At 54.3% G+C, this 15,979-nt stretch overlaps 3 protein-coding genes across 7 annotated transcripts; 1 reads left to right on the top strand and 2 right to left on the bottom strand.

Annotated features, from left to right (window-relative positions):
* The first annotated feature begins 1 nt into the window (after position 1).
* TMEM179B (transmembrane protein 179B) lies at positions 2–2,510 on the top strand. Of its 4 annotated transcripts, none has more exons than XR_011386822.1 (6): positions 2–181; positions 790–977; positions 1,058–1,192; positions 1,300–1,470; positions 1,588–2,221; positions 2,342–2,510. XR_011386822.1 is itself a non-coding variant. In XM_017350555.3 (5 exons), exons 1-5 carry the CDS (start codon positions 86–88, stop codon positions 1,601–1,603), a joined length of 606 nt encoding a protein of 201 aa, XP_017206044.2. In that variant the 5' UTR covers positions 2–85; the 3' UTR covers positions 1,604–2,510. The 4 variants fall into 4 exon arrangements, 2 of the variants coding, with proteins under 2 accessions (XP_017206044.2, XP_002721087.2); XR_007914313.2 differs by having other exon boundaries at positions 12–181; positions 1,300–1,378; XM_017350555.3 differs by having other exon boundaries at positions 1,588–2,510.
* On the bottom strand, positions 2,050–3,397 carry TMEM223 (transmembrane protein 223). Its single transcript, XM_002721040.5, has 2 exons — positions 2,684–3,397; positions 2,050–2,407 (listed from the first exon to the last, which is right to left on the bottom strand). The coding sequence occupies exons 1-2, from the start codon at positions 2,988–2,990 to the stop codon at positions 2,115–2,117; spliced, it is 600 nt and encodes a 199-aa protein (XP_002721086.2). The 5' UTR covers positions 2,991–3,397; the 3' UTR covers positions 2,050–2,114.
* NXF1 (nuclear RNA export factor 1) lies at positions 3,117–14,308 on the bottom strand. 2 transcript variants are annotated; one of them, XM_017350545.3, is made up of 21 exons: positions 14,103–14,308; positions 12,499–12,682; positions 12,149–12,302; positions 9,767–9,850; positions 9,549–9,653; positions 9,377–9,457; positions 9,194–9,263; positions 8,966–9,054; positions 8,738–8,845; positions 8,464–8,573; positions 6,616–6,652; positions 6,305–6,373; positions 6,174–6,229; positions 5,935–6,042; positions 5,770–5,825; positions 5,561–5,676; positions 5,391–5,433; positions 4,701–4,773; positions 4,021–4,203; positions 3,575–3,635; positions 3,117–3,458 (listed from the first exon to the last, which is right to left on the bottom strand). In XM_017350545.3, the coding sequence occupies exons 1-21, from the start codon at positions 14,128–14,130 to the stop codon at positions 3,420–3,422; spliced, it is 1,854 nt and encodes a 617-aa protein (XP_017206034.1). In that variant the 5' UTR covers positions 14,131–14,308; the 3' UTR covers positions 3,117–3,419. The 2 variants fall into 2 exon arrangements, with proteins under 2 accessions (XP_017206034.1, XP_002721042.1); XM_002720996.5 differs by having other exon boundaries at positions 5,770–5,828; positions 14,103–14,307.
* Positions 14,309–15,979: the final 1,671 nt, after the last annotated feature.

Raw genomic sequence — 15,979 nt, 5'->3', positions numbered from 1 at the left:
GTCTCCGCGCTCGTGGGTCGCGCCGGATGGGGCGGGGCTTGGGCGGTTGGTTCCCGCGGCGGCGCTCGCTGGTGGCTGGGGCGCCATGGCGCTGCGGTGTCTGCAGCGCGTCGAGCTCGTGCTCTTCGCTGCCGCCTTCCTGTGCGGGGCGGTGGCGGCCGCGGCGCTAACCCGGACCCAGGTGCGGTTGCGGGATGGGACCCGCGTTGGCGTTGGGACGGGAAGGCTCGGGGGCTTGGCGGCCCGGTGCGCGCTGGCCTGCGACGTCCGCCGGCTGGGTCCTGCCTCGGAGTCGCTCCCTGAACCGCGGGAGCGCATTACTGGACCGGATGGGGCCTAGTGGCTCCCGCTGCGCCACTCTGCTCAGGCCCCGCGCGAGCTGTTTGTGTTGTGTGGGCTCTGCCGAGAAGTAAAGCGTAGTGTAGCGGAGATGAAGAAACAGCCACGATTGCATCACTGTGACGAAGTGGGGATGTGGAACGGAGGCAGCAGCAGAAGCGAGCGATAACGCGGGCGAACTTAACCCCTAGAAGGTGGGCACCAGTGTGCCTGTTTACTGACCAGAGACAGCACCGGAGATGGGTGCACTAGGATTCCTTCACAGAAGGGAAACCGGGATCTGCAGCCCATAGTGCTCCGCAGGCACCGCCCGTTTCCCGATCCTGTTGGCCAGCCAGGGCAGGCAGGGCTCCTCAGCCTCCCCGCCCCAGGAACAGGAACCCACACAGCACAGGTGACTTCCTCGAGGGGCCCTGGCCTAACCTCACCCTAAGCAGCTTCTCTCCGCAGGGCTCCTTCAGTGGCAGGTGTCCCCTGTACGGTGTGGCCGCCCTGAATGGCTCCTCCCTGGCCCTAGCCCGCCCCTCAGCCCCATCCCTCTGCTACTTTGTGGCTGGGGCCTCGGGCCTCCTGGCTCTCTACTGCCTCCTGCTCCTGCTCTTCTGGGTCTACAGCAGCTGCATCGAGGACTCCAGCAGGTGACTGTCCCACCTTGAGGGCCAGGGGCTACGGTGGGGGCGAGTTCCTGCTCACTACAAGCCTGTTCTCTCTCGGATAGGGGTCCTCTAGGGCTCCGCGTTGCACTGGCCGTCTCAGCTGTTGCCGTCTTCCTCATCTTAGTGTCTGCCTGTGTCCTTCGCTTTGGCACCAACTCTCTCTGCAACTCCATCAGCTCCCTGAACAAAACAATTAGGTAACGGGCAAGGGCGGGATGTCTGGCCGGGGCTACCTTCCCTCATCAGTCGCTAATCCTAGGGCACCTGGGCACAGCTGTGCTTAGCGTTCATCCTTTTCTCACAGCTGCTCTGGAGCCCAGAAAATCCCGTGGACACCCCCTGGAACCGCTCTGCAGTTTTACTCCAACCTACACAACGCTGAAGTGAGACTCACGGACATGCCCAGATACTCATACGAGTACTGTAGCTGCAAGGGTGTTTGCACTCAGCATACTATGAGTAGCTTGGCCTACCAGTGAGCACCTGAAGAGAGCTGAGGAGCTGTCAGTGTGACACTGAACAGCTAAGGGTGGTATGTGGGTGGGAAAGGCTGGATCTGCAGCGACTGCTCATCCTCTCCTGTCTCCCACAGACGTCTTCCTGGGTGAATCTGGTCTTGTGGTGTGTGGTCTTGGTGCTCCAGGTCGTGCAGTGCAAGTCTGAAGCCGCCCCATACCGGCCTCTGGAAAGGGGTGACCCTGAGTGGAGCACTGAGACAGATGCTCTGGTTGGGCCACGCCCTTTCCATTCCTGAAGAGTAACTGAAGAACACCTCCTACAGCCAAAGACGCCGTGCCCAAGTGCCTGCAATCCTCTTGCCCCTTGCGTGGTCCTATTTATATCGGGAGCCTACAGACTGCCCCTCCCCAACCACGTTCTTACAGCTGTTTTTGTACCAAAATATTATATGACTTTCTTCATCTGGTATAAAATTCTTGATGTTAAGCAAGTAGCTGGGAGGGAGGCTTGAAACAGGGACCAGGGAGTTGTCTTTGGATGACTCCTCCCCTTTGTTTGCTGTCAGTGAATCTTGGGCACATTTGCACACACCTGGTGTCACTCCATCTCAAAGATTTCTTTTTATTCCCCTCTGGGAGGGGTGAGTGACCTAAAGTTTCTTTACAAGCTCCGGTAGGCACCCACAGTGTTGTCAAAGAGCTGAGTGTTGGGGAAGTGTCCAGCCTTGTCCAGGAGGAAGTAGAAGCGCCTGCCTTTGACCTTCAGAGGTAACACAGCAGGGACTTCACCCCGGTGGGCCATGCAGGAGACCTGGTTCAAGGGGACAGTGATGTGGGCCCCCCAGCCAAAGGGGGCATGAGTGGTGAGTGTCACCTGCTGCCCTCCAGCCCGAAGCATCACTGAACGCACAGACCGGAGAGAGAAAAGAAGACCGGCAGCAAGCACCAGGGTTCCTGTGGGAACAGCAAAGACTGGGGTGAGCGGTTTTCACTGGAAGGCCGAGCACCAGTCCTTCCGGTGCCTCCTGAATAAAAGCATTGTGATGACGTTCACGGACCTCGGCTTAGTTATTCTGTCAACACCTGAGTAGACGTCCATCCCCGTTTTAGAAGGGAGATGGGTGCAGAGGGTGCTCTAGGGGAGACCTCTGCCTCTCCAGCCCATCCGGGAAGGCTGAGTTCCCTGCTGAGCAGAGAGGGTCGTGCAACGTGGTGGGAAGCCAGACTTACCGATGGCGCCACAGCCGACGGCGAGCCCATACCGCCAGAGGGCGGAACGCAGGTCCCAGCGGCTAGGAGCTGCATCCCGAGGCTGCGCTGGGACTGGGGGTCGGGAAAAGACGGCCACGCTCAGGGAAGCCCAGAAGACGCCCTGGCCCGCACAGAACAGCCCGAGGATAGTGAAGAAGCGGCCCCGTTCATGCTGGAAGAGGAGCACGTCCCGCGGTGGGGTCGCACTGTACAGGGACCGATGCAGGAACACAGGCGGCTGCGCACGGAGAAGCCCAAAGACACACCGCGAGCAGGGCGCCGCCATGGTCTGTGCCGGCCCACTTCCGGGGCGGGACTTCCTGCCGTAAGCCCGCCTCCAGCCCTGGAAATTCACAGCCGTGGGAGCCCCCTCTAGGCAGAAGCCAAACAATCCCGCACGCAGGACACAAAATACAACTGTCACTCTTTATCTTAAAAAGTACGGAGGATCCTGGGGTTAAGTACACAAAGCACCTAAGTCCTTCGGGTAGTTTAGTGTCAGTTCTATAAAGTACGCTTTGGCTTCCTGGCACCAGTGAGGCTCAATCTTCCGGAAGTCTTCCAGAAGGCGGGTGAGGAGAGGGATTCAGCAGCCCTCCCTCCTCGGTCACAGTCACAGGGTGGCCTCCGGCCGGACAGGAGGAGACAAAGACGGATGACAACCGGACAGTATCCAGAGGCTATTTACAGGGGGCTTCTGGGACATGACACCGGATCACTTCATGAATGCCACTTCTGGGATCTCACCTTTGGCCTGGAGAAAAATGAAAGGTCAGCAGAGCCAAGGCCATGCCACCCGTGCCCAGCTTACTTGACCACGTTGAAAGGCCAGAGCGTCCTCTTATTTGCCACTGTATTCCCAAACCTTACCTTGAGATGAGTGAAGGCCTGGGCAGATCTGGTGTAGTCCCAGTTGTTGTCCTGAAGGCACCTGGAGTGGAGGAAGAACAGGTGGCTCCATGAGGACCAAAATGCAGTCACCCTGACCACTACCTACCACTTCAGAATCCCTAGTATGGATTGTAACTATAGATTTTCTATACAGCCAGGACCTCCATCGCGATCCCATATGGATGGCAGGGGCCCAAACACTTGGGCCAATCATCTATCTACTGGTTTCCCAGGCACATTTGGAGGTCAGTTTGCAAGCAGGGCAGCTGGGACTCAAACTGGGATTCCGATATGGGATGCAGGCACCACAAGCTGTGTCACAATGCTGGCCTGAGGGCAGATTTTTATAAACCAATAGAGCAATCCTCAATCATTACCAGCCCTACCTCAGTTTACCCCTATTCCTACACTTGCTCAGCACTCACTTCTGAGACCACTCAAGGTTCATGCCAGACTGAGTAGAGAACGCCTGCAACATTTCCTGCTGCTCCGGGGAGAGGGTGGGCACGGGGCTGGAGGAAGGTGTGGGGGCCGGCATGGCGAAGGCTCTCTGGATCTCTTCAGCGCTCGCGTTCCGCACAAATAGCTCGTCATTTACAATACACAGCCTGGGGGACAAGAAACACCTTCAACAGCAGGTCAAAGAACCTCATCTCCAAACATCACTCCTTTTCTCAGCGACCCTACGAAGTCCCCTTCCCACTGTTAGCTGCTGCCTTTTACCATTTGCATAGTTTGTCCTCTGGGCTTTGTGTTTGGAAGGATGTTCTGCCAAACACATTGAACTCATAGTTTCTCATCTGACCACAGACAGCTGTGAGCCCCTGTGTATTTTATCTGTCTTCACAGTAAACTTAGGAAGTGAATATTATTATAATATTTTCAGATGAAGAAACTGGTCCATGGCCAGTAGTAAACTCAAGATGAAAACCCAGACAGTCCGACTCCAGAGCCAAGCCCTTAACCAGGATGGGAGCCACTTCCTGTGATCTGCCACTGCCTTTCAGATTCTGAAAACATCCTGAGGACTGATTCTACCCTCCAATTACCATGCTGCTGGCCATGAACTGGGATTGGTACCCAACCTGGTAAACCGGGAACTTACCCTGAATTGCTGGCAGGAACGGCAATGAATGTCCGAGTAAAGGCTCGCAAAGAATCCCGGGACTTTCCATCCACTGCAAAGAGAGCGGCAACCACCTTTTAGAGGCACTTGTGCTTTATGTTTAGAAATAGCTTCTCAGCTCTCTGTCTTCTATGTTATAAAGAACCCCGCGTGGGCCACACTGGGATAACTATGTCATGTGCAGGGGAGTGTAGGGGGGGCAAAGGGTCAGAGGTCAGAAAGGATAATAATACTAACAACTACTAACCCACTGACAGAGCACTTGTGTATTGTGCCAGGGGTAAAGTACTTTAAAAGTCACTTCATTTACTTCCTATGGCACCATTAAGACCTGGCTGTTACCAACTCCATCTCAGAATACAAAGGAAGATGCTGATGAAGCTCAGAGATAATAACTTGCACACAGATGCACAGAATCAAGATTGAGATGGAAAACCAGACCTTTCTGACTCCAAAGTCTGTGTCCTCCTAATCTATCCCAGGCTTTTCCTATACTGCAGACAAGATAGGTGGAGAAGGCAGGCCCAAGCACAATGGCTTGGTGGCAGAATGGGAGGAGATCAGGAAAGAAAAGGGGACAGAAGGTAGCTGAGAAACTAAGAGTGCTGAAGAAGATTCTGGATGGAGGAGGGACCATGCTATAACCTCAGGACCCCCCCAAATTCTCACCTTCCTTAAAGACACCGTTGACAGAAAAACACAGCAATGTATTCTGAAAAAGAAGCATTAGGGACACTGGAGGCTTCTTGGTAGGACCTGAGCCCCTTTGCCTCTTAAATGCTTCCCTCCACCCTCACCCCCAATTTAAGGCGTCTATCAGGAAAGAAATAGGCACTTACGGTCTGGGCGCTTATGTCTACTACAAAGGAATTGACGTCATGCTGAGTTTTGGGCAACTCATTGAGGAAGGCAACCACGTTGAGACGTGTGTGCTTCAGCAATCGGAACCGCAGTGCTGGAGGTGGAGGAGGAAGGGAGTTGGGGCTGCCAAACCATCCTAAGTGCTCCGATTCCCTCCCATCCTGTTTTGCTCACATCATACACTTACTAGGGTCTTTAAGCTTCTTCACATTTCTGCTATCCTTGAAGTACTCTGCCAAGCTGCTTCTAGTGGAAAAAGAGGCATTGGTCCGAACACTGGTTGCTAGCAGAGCTGGTCCCTTCCTGCTGGGAAACCCTGAAGGCTTGGGCAGGTTCTGGGACGTGAACTCACCGGCCGGGGTTCTGGGGGATGAAAGGAATGCTCAGGGAACAGCAGGCCCCATCATGATAGGCATCCAGGAGCCCCTGTCGGTCTCCAGAGTCATAAATTGCATAATACCTGTGGGAGGAAAAAAAGAAAAAGGGAAACTCTAAGCTCTGCAGCCACAGAGGGACTTAGCAGCTCCCAAGAATGAACCGGGCTTTGGACAGCCAAACCCCTCTGCAGCCTTGGGGCCCTGGGATACTTACTGCTGCAAGAAGTGCAGGACCAGACTCTTCAGGTTTTCTGTTCCAAAATAGCTTCCCTGGAATCAAACAGATATTAGGACCATGGAACCAGTACCCCCACCCCCACATTCTAGCTATGTCCCCGTTCTCACCTTGCAGGGTGGCAACAGTGTTGGGGCTTCAACATCAAAGGCAATTGGTGGGGGTAACTCATGGCCATCCTATGCAGATAAAGTGAAAGGTGAGTATACACCAGAGGAAAAATGGCTACACGCTTACCTAGATGGAAGAGCTACAAATGACAGGCAAGAAGTGTGAAAGAAGTATGAAAAGTGTCCATGAACCCTGACATATGCAACTTTTGCCTAGCAGCATTTCCTGGGAAGCAGGATTATAGCTTTTGTCAGAGGGAGTGGGAGATATTATACTCTTTAGAAGAAAATGAAAACAGCTGTCAACTTACCAGGCGTAACAACTTGGGGAATCGTTCACGAATGGCGCTGTCAAGAATGGGACAGAAGTGAGTGATGCTTCAGGGCCACCGTGCCTCCTGGGCTGCTATAGGAGCAAATACACCAGGGCCCAAGGGTAGCCCATACCATCCTGCTCATCCCCCCACTCCTCCCCAGCCTGTGCTCAGAGAAAAAATGGCCCACACTCCCCACCTGACCCAGGGCTCCCAGACATGGACTGCCTTGAAGGCTGTCACATTTCTCTCTGCCTAACCCCAAGTGCCACAAGAGTAGCACTCTCAGCCCAGGCTTTAAGCCCAGGCCATCCTTCCCCTCCCTGCCCCCCTTACCTTCCACCTACTCACCTGTGCAGCCCAGGGAGAAGGGAATGGGGTGGGAGCCCAGGGGCTCCGCTGCCTCACCAGGTATCCATCAGTTCTGCCAGGTCTGGCCTTGGCCAAGACCAGAGCACACCACAGGATGGCACAGGATGTTGGGGCAGGGAGATGAGCAAGGCGGGGCTCATGGGGAGGGGAGGTAACAGAAAAAGACAGGAAAAGAAGAGGAAGCAAAAAGGGAGAATGGGATGGGACAAGTGAGAGACAGAGGAGGCAATGGGAAGTAGGGAGGAAAAGGCAAGAGAAAGCCAAGAAAAACAAAAGAGCGACAAAGCAAGGAGGCATTTCCATCAAAGAGGATAGGAGAGGAAGACACCTGGATACAGCCTTTTCCTTTAGCTGCCCTTTCCCTGTGGTCCAAGGCAGAAATGGGGAAGAAATCTTTGCTGTGGTGAGCGGGCAGTTGCTATTGGCCAGGTCTCTATCTGCCACCTGGGTCCCGATCTGAGCTGGGTAGGCGTGGGAAGCAAAGCAGCCACGGGGGCAGGAGACAGCCCTCAGAAGGGGTGAGGGTTCATACCCCTGCAAAGTTGGGGGGGTGAGGGTCTGTGCCCCACCTCTGTTGGCCCCCAAGTTCTCTCCTGATGGCCCCTCTGCGACTGTGCCTGTCTTAGGTTGTTCCTTCCCAGAGGAATCTTACCCGTCTCTGGCTAACCAGCCATCCTCCGGGGCCAAGCAGGGTGACGTGAGGTGTGCGAGTGAGAGCGGGGCAGTGCCCCTGACAGGGTCAGTTCTCTGTCTCCTTGGTAGCCTATGCCCCCGTGGCCTCCACGCCCAGCACCTTCCTTGGGATTCCCACGCCTGCTGGCGAGACCACAGCTCTGGTCACATGTCTTGGGGAACCCAGGTTTCTTCTCCAGGGAGGGCCCAGCTCACAGCACCAGGCAGAGAGATTGCAGGGCACCAGCCCCCATGAGGCCTCAACCTCAGCATGTGCCGGAAAGCCCAGGCAACAGCCTTAGGCAACTGGATTATGAGAAAGGGTCCCTCTTGGCACAAAGGCAAGAGGGGCCATCACAGGACAAAGGAAGAGAAAGTTGTCTTAGCAGGAAGTTCCAAGTGGGGAGGGCTTTCTCAGCCCAAGGACACCAGGCTCTAGGCCCAAGGCAACCCCATTTATGGGGCACATAAGAGACATCTCCTAGTCAGAGCACAAAGGGGAAATGTCCTTCCTGGAACAATAGGGTGGGCAAGTTCCAGAAAAGGCTGCGTTCAGGGAGGAAGGAGAAAGGCCAAAGAACCAGCAAACAGGCGGTCAGGTGAAAAGCAAAGGACAGGGGATCTCAGGGCAAGGCTGGGAGACATGGACAGACGAGAGAGGAGCACGTGATCCTCCCAAAGGACAGGTGGTTCCAGCTCAGGGCTGCACATCTCCTGCAGACGGGCACTGGTCAGGGTGCATTAGCTCAGCCTCCCAGGGGGTGAAGGTCCCCAGGAGGGAAGACAGAGGCCACAACTGACCTGATGTAGGTGGACTGGTCTCGGAAGGTGTCACACAAGGGATTTCCATCAAGCCACAGCTCTTCTAGCTTCAGCCCTTTTATCTTGTCTAATTCTCGCTCAGACTTCAACTGCAAAAGATGGGAAAAGAGGGAGGAGAGAACCTGGTGAGACATCAGTTGGACTTCACACCTCCCATCCCGACTCTCATCTCTTGCCTGTCGCCATCACCGGGCAAGCCCACTATGTCCTCTGGCCACCCCATCAAAAGCACAGCCAGCCCGTCAATTCTTACTTCATTCCCGGAGAGGTTTAGGATCTTTAGGTTGGGTGCCTTCTGTACCAAGGTGGACATGTCATCCAGTCTGAACAGCCTATTGTCACTCAAATTCAAGGACAAGAGCTATAAGGGAGAAAAGAGTTTAGTGCTGCTAGTGAGTAGATCAGAGGCAAGTCTGTCGCTGACCCCATGCCATCGATCCCTCGCTGCTTCCCACGCCTGATACTGGTCCAAAGGCCTCACCTCTGGAATATTCTCTTCAATGATTCGCAAGGCAGCTGCCATACAGCTTCTACGATTCAGTACAACATCGATATTCTGGGCCAACAAATCTTCAGGAAGCAGAAAAGAAAGCAAGAAAAATCTGAGAGGACTTGCCCAGGCCAGCGGCAGCACTAATCATTCTTCAACATTCCCTCCCTGACAGAGCCCCCTTACGTGACCTGTCTGAGTTACTGCTGCCAGCCGTACCTGGGTCTGAACGCAGGCCCTTGAGATCCAGTGCTTGCTGAGAGCCGTCATAGCGTTTGCTCATGATCACCTACAGAGGAACCAGGGAAGAGTTCGGCCATCACAGGGACGGTGGGTATGGGGCTGGGGCATGCGAAGTGGGAAGACTGGGCTGCAAGCACACGTAACCTGAGCCAGCCCTACCTTCAGCTGCTCTACTTGTTCTGGCTTCAGTTCACTCTGCACAGTGAGGGGTGGGGTAGAGGAGTTGATGAAGATGGATATCTGGAGGGAGGACAAAGGGCAGAGTAAACGCCAGGGAAAACAGCCCAAGGACCAATCCCCACCTCCAGTCCAACCAAGCTCTTTAACATACCCTCTTGTTCTCCCTATCCAGAATTTTATAGTTGATCGCCTTCAACGCAGAGGCAGTACTGGCATCCTCGACAAAAAACTGAGCCCGTGTGTTCTCATAGTGAAACTGTAAGAAGAGACAAGAGCATTACTTAATCTCAAAGACCAGAACCCCTTGTCCAGATGACCCCTCTGCCCTCCGTGGTGCCCAGCTAGTTGGCCACTCAAGCCCTGCTTTACCTCAATGGGAGTGAATGGGACACTGCACTTGCTCTGAATCATGTTCAGGAGCCATGACTTGTCATACTTTCTGCCATGAGGAATCTAGAAATGAGAAAAGGAGAAAAGATGGAAATTCTATACAACTAAGACTGAACAGCACACCCCATATGGCATTCCTTATGTACTTTCTGCCAAACCTTAAAAGTTTTTTTAGGGGCTGGCACGGTGTAGTGGGTAAAGCCACAGCCTGCAGTGCCAGCATCCCATAAGGGTGCCGGTTCAAGTCCTGGCTGCTCCACTTCCAATTCGGCTCTCTGCTATGACCTGGGAAAGCAGTAGAAGATGGCCCAAGTCCTTGGGCCCCTACAACCACATGGGAGACCCGGAAGAAGCTCCTGGCTCCTAGCTTTAGATAGGCACAACTCCAGCCATTGCGGCCATTTGGAGAGTGAACCAGTGGATGGAAGACCTCTCTCTCTTTCTCTGCTTCTCTGTAAATCTGCCTTTGAATTAAAAAAAAAAAAAAAAAAAAAAAAAAGGCCGGCGCTGCGGCTCACTAGGCTAATCCTCCGCCTAGCGGCGCCGGCACACCGGGTTCTAGTCCCGGTCGGGGTGCCGGATTCTGTCCCGGTTGCCCCTCTTCCAGGCCAGCCCTCTGCTGTGGCCAGGGAGTGCAGCGGAGGATGGCCCAGGTGCTTGGGCCCTGCACCCCATGGGAGACCAGGAAAAGCACCTGGCTCCTGGCTCCTGCCATCGGATCAGCGCGGTGCGCCGGCCGCAGCGCGCCGGCCGCGGCGGCCATTGGAGGGTGAACCAACGGCAAAGGAAGACCTTTCTCTCTGTCTCTCTCTCTCACTGTCCACTCTGCCTGTCCAAAAAAAAAAAAAAAAAAAAAAAAAAAAAAAAAAAAAAGGTGGGGGCGCCGGCACTGTGGCACAGCGTTTAGTTAAAGCCCTGGCCTGAGGCGCCGGCATCCCATAGGGGCACTAGTTCTAGTCCCGGCTGCTCCCACTTCCGATCCAGCTCTCTGCTATGGCCTGGGAAAGCAGTGGAAGACGGCCAAAGTGCTTGAGCCCCTGAACCCATGTGGGAGACCAGGAAGAAGCTCCTGGCTTCCGAATGGCATAGCTCCGGCTATTGCGGCCATCTGGGGAGTGAACCAGCAGACAGAAGAACCTCTCTGTCTCTACCTCTCTCTGTAACTCTGTCTTTCAAATAACTAAAATAAATCTTAAAAAAAAAATAAATCTTTAAAAAAAAAAGTTTTTCTAAAGAAAAGAACCAATCATAGGGTTTTCACTTGAGACATATGGATTCCTTAACCTCTTTTCTGTCTACTTACACACTTCTTATTCTTCAAAACAATAAGTTGCTTGATCTAAGTTTTAAGATTTTTTTTTTTTTTGACAGGCAGAGTGGACAGTGAGAGAGAGAGAGACAGAGAGAAAGGTCTTCCTTTGCCGTTGGTTCACCCTCCAATGGCCGCCGCGGCCGGCGCACCGTGCTGATCCGATGGCAGGAGCCAGGAGCCAGGTGCTTTTCCTGGTCTCCCATGGGGTGCAGGGCCCAAGCACTTGGGCCATCCTCCACTGCACTCCCTGGCCACAGCAGAGAGCTGGCCTAGAAGAGGGGCAACCGGGACAGAATCCGGCGCCCTGACCGGGACTAGAACCCGGTGTGCCGGCGCCGCTAGGCGGAGGATTAGCCTAGTGAGCCGCGGCGCCGGCCAGTTTTAAGATAGTACCTATACTGTGCCTGTCTGTACCCTCAGAACTTCAGGGAGTCCAAACCCCATATTCAGCCTCAGCCAATTGGAGACATCCAGAGGAGCTCCTCTGCCTTCTGACTACAGTTACATCTCCCTTCTGTCCCATTCTACCTACTCCCTGCCTTGCCTTCTCTGAACCTGTTCTAAAGTGTTCTAAGATACTGACCCTTAAGAGAAAGGATGGGGGCTGGCGCTATGGCGCAGCAGGTTAAAGCCCTGGCCTGAAGCGCTGGCATCCCATATGGGTACCAGTCCTAGTCCCTGCTGCTCCTCTTCTGATCCAGCTCTCTGATATGGCCTGGGGAAGCAGAAGATGGTCCAAGTCCTTGGGCCACTGTAGCCGAGTGGGAGACCTGGAGGAAGTTCCTGGCTTCCGATCGGCGCAGCTCCGGCCGTTGTGGCCATCTGGAGAGTGAACCAACGGATGGAAGACCTCTCTCTCTGTCTCTACCTCTCTCTGTAACTCTTTCAAATAAATAAAATAAAATATTTAAAAAGAGAGAGAGAGAAAGGAAGGACACCTGATTGTGCAGTAAAGGGCCAAGAAAACAGATTTTTGTGGAATAACAAACACCTGTACTCTGAGCAAGGTCCCCCTGTCCCTGTACCGCTTTGTTTCCCACAGTACTCACCGTAATCTTGAACCAGTTTTTGGAGGTCCCATCCTGGCTGGTGCCGGCCCCTCCTCGCTCTAAAGGAGCTCTGTCTCTCCGCACAGTAACATGAATACGCTCTCGACCATGCCAAGTGTCGCCCCGGCGGTTGGGTCGGGCAGCATAGGGGGTGCTGTGAGGAGGCAGAGCAAAATGTCCATATGTGCTACCAAAGTTTTCTCAAAGACTGTCCCCGCACTGTACAGGACCATTTAAACTGGTCCTGGCATTTCTTATTCTTCCAGGTGGGAAGAGAAATGACATGGCCACTAAGAGGGCTATATAATCTAGGGGGTCACTAATATAACCCAGACGAACTGGTCACTTACTATCGTACTCGGGGACCATCCTGGGCGTCACTCATTGCTACATCTCCATCATCCTCCTCAAGCCGGGAAGACCGGATACCAGAACCACCTCTTCCAGAGCGACGGTTACTCTCACCATACTTCCACCGGAAAGGACCCCGGCCTTTCTTTCTTCTTTGAGGGAAACTAACACGGTCATCGTACTCTACGGTTAGAAACAGGCACACGAATTATTAACACCACTGCTCCCAGCACCTCCATATGGCAATCACAGTGCCTCACTGTTGGGAGAGAACATAAGAACCACAGGGGCCACCTCCAGAAAACCGTGGATGACATCATCAGGGAAAAGTTATTGGGAGACTGTGCAGGGCTTTTGAAAAACGAAGCAGAAACCAGAACTACAGAGAAGAGAACCAGAATGGAGAAGTGTGGCCAACCCAAAAGTGTAACTGCCCACAAGTCAGACTCCTGAAAACCACCTGAATTCTGCCACTCAGTTATGTACCTATACCGCTTGAATGAAAGTTACAACAGGATCAACTGAAAGGGCTCTCTAAAATAACTCCACGTTCTTAAACTGCCACTCTGAAAGTTCTGAGATGCTCCGTTTCCTTGGCCAGAAAAGCCCTTTAAAAGCTCAGGAGACCGGGCCTGGACTCAGGCACCAGAGAAGCAGCCCCACCCTAGGCTGCTCAATGAAAGGTCCCCAGATGCTCTCTAGATAAACATAACCTACTAACTCCGTAGGAACGGCTCCTTTAAAAATGGTCCATGACTTCCAAAGAAAAACGCATCTACCTAGTGCCCGGTACTCTGTAAATAATGAGCCCCAACAGATAACCCCGGCCAAGCAGAATACATGAACAGAGGGTACGGTGAACACTCACTGAAGGCACTCTCCTGTGCCGGGCACTGTGCTACCAGCACCTGGTATGTAATGATCTCACGGTCTGTCTGTCTCATACACACACAGTCTCTCTTCTCTCTTACACACACACAGAGGAAACAGGTAGTTACTTTCCACACTAAGGGGTTTGGGAAAGAGGCCTGAGAGTTTAACTCCCTCCAGCTTGCTGTAGACAACCCAGGTTTCAAAACTCGGCTGCCGGGCCCTCCAAACCACTATAATGGACTCACAGCCGGTAGGGTGTCGGGACCAAAACATCCAGTTGGTGTGTCGGTCTCAACTATTAAGCCAAAGCCACAGGCCAGAAGGCAAGGCCGACTGGACGCGGTAAGAAAAAAAAAAACAACAACAACAAAACCAGGGCACCAGGGCAGCCCACTGAGTCACATTAAAGGAAGAGTCGGGCCGCCAAACTGAACTGACAGGCACCAGCCACTCTCAAAGTTCAAAGGAAATCCCGTCAACCCACCCGAGCCGCCCGCTCCGAGCCGCAGGTCCTCCCAACGCCAGTGCCCCGGAGTCCTGTCAACTCGCGCGCCCACCTCGAGTCCGGCCGGCCCCCCGGGGACCGCCTTGCCCCCACCCGCCCCGCGCTGCCGCCGCTCCCCTCGGACGCCGGACCCCTCGCGGCCTCTCGCCCCGAGCTGCGGCCTAGGCCGGCGCCGCCCACCCGGGCCCCAGATCGTCCGCTCCACACACGAGATCCAGCACTGACCGTTGTACGACTTCCCCTCATCCGCCATCGCACAGCAAAGAACAGAGGCTGGCTTAGGCGCCGGCCACGACGCCACCAAACGTCCAAACGCCCAAGCGCTCAAGACCCAAGCGCTCTTACGCGGGGCGCCACCGCATTTATCCGGCGAAGCACGTCGCGCGCCAGCGACGTCCGCAGGCTGTGGGCGGTGCCTCAGGGAGGGCGCGCCCCCCTGCGCGTGCGCACACGCAAGGCTGCCGCGCGGGGCGGGCCCCGCCCCCTCCAGGCCCCGCCTCGGAGCTGAGCCCGCGGGTGCCCGGCTCGCTGCCGGCTAGTCCGTCCGTCACCCGCCACCTTTTCATCAGCTCTCCCAGGCAGCTGTGGCAGTTCTTTAGCTTTGCAACAGCGAGCGGGCTGCTGGAGCTCAGAACTTAGGGAAAGGGGCCGCACGGAGAGCCTTCGAGAAATGGAACCCCGCTTCGGCGCTCCCCTCAGCAGGATGCTGGTAGTATTTGTTTTCCTCTTTGCCGGCTTCAGGTCAATGCCTCGCTTTCCTCGTCTATTACATGGATTAATAATAACGAAATAAGGGCCGGCGCTGTGGCGTTGTAGGTTAAGCGCCCGCGGCGCCGGCATTCCCATATGGGCAACGGTTGGAGTCCTGGCTATTCCACTTACAATCCAGCTCCCTGCTGATGGCCTGGGAAAGCAGAGGATGGCCCCAGTGCTTGGGCCCCTACAACTACGTGGGAGACCAGGAAGAAGCTCCTGGCTTCTGATCGGCCCTGCTCTGGACTTTGGGGCCATTTGGGGAGTGAACCAACAGACAGAAGACCTCTTACTCCGCCTCTCAAAAAAAAAAAAAAAAAAAAAAAAAAAGGAAAGACGAAATGGAAAACCACAGTGTAAACTCCGTGGGAGCAGAAACCCCAATCCATGGCTTTCTTCCAGCTCCTGGCTCAGTATCATGACTGGAACATCAAACAAATGCGTTCTGTTCTGTGTCCTTTCTCTTTCGAAGAACGACGAGGAGTCAAGTGAGGCCGCGTGTGTAAAGCTTTGAGCGAGCATTCATCATCAAAGACCTCCCCACCCAGACGTGGAGCTAGAGCCCATCCCGTGTCAGCTGAGCAGCCAGCGTGACCAGCTGTGGTAGGCCACTGGCTGAGGGATGCCAAGGAGAGGGAACTTCAAAATGCCAGGGCCAGGACAAGCGCTGTGGCAAAGTGGCTTAAGCTGCCCCCTGTGACACCAACATCCCATATGGGCACTGGTTTGTGTGCGGGTTGCTCTACTTACAATCCAGTTCCCTACTAACATGCCTGGGAAACAGTGGAAGATGGCCCAGGAACCTGGACCCTGCCACCCATGTGGCAGTCCTGGGCAGAGTTCTAGTTTCTTGGCTTCAGCCTGGCCCAGCCCCTGGACATTGTGGCCATTTGGTGAGTGAACCAGTGGAAAGAAGATGTTTCTAACTCTGCCTTTTAAGTAAATTAATTCTTACAAAAAAATGCCAGGGCCATGGGCTCTCCCAGATCTCCAAAAGTACCAGGGCCAGTCCCTAAGTACACTGATTGAGCTGCTTTGGGGGTGTGTCAGATGGGGGCGCTAGTGATCTCAGATGGTGGAGTTGTGGGTCCTGGTGGGGAATGAAAATTCATTGACCTCCTTGGAGAGTACTCTGTGCTGCCTCTCCTCCAGACTCCTGTGTCTGGCTTGGAGGAGAGCCAGCCTTAGCCGGAGCTGGGAACATTCTTCAATTCACCTTCTGGCAGCAGGCAGAACTCCTGCCTCAATCAGCTCCAGAAAGAATTAGGACCAAAAGCCTGGAGGACACAGATGAAACTGGACCAAACACTGCTTGAGATGCTCCCGAAGTTGCCACCAATCAGGTACCC

The sequence above is a fragment of the Oryctolagus cuniculus genome, chromosome 1 (assembly GCF_964237555.1).
Source record: "Oryctolagus cuniculus chromosome 1, mOryCun1.1, whole genome shotgun sequence".
Classification (NCBI taxonomy): domain Eukaryota; kingdom Metazoa; phylum Chordata; class Mammalia; order Lagomorpha; family Leporidae; genus Oryctolagus; species Oryctolagus cuniculus.
Note: the sequence above shows the minus strand (reverse complement) of the source record. Positions and strands in the feature narration are given on the sequence as shown.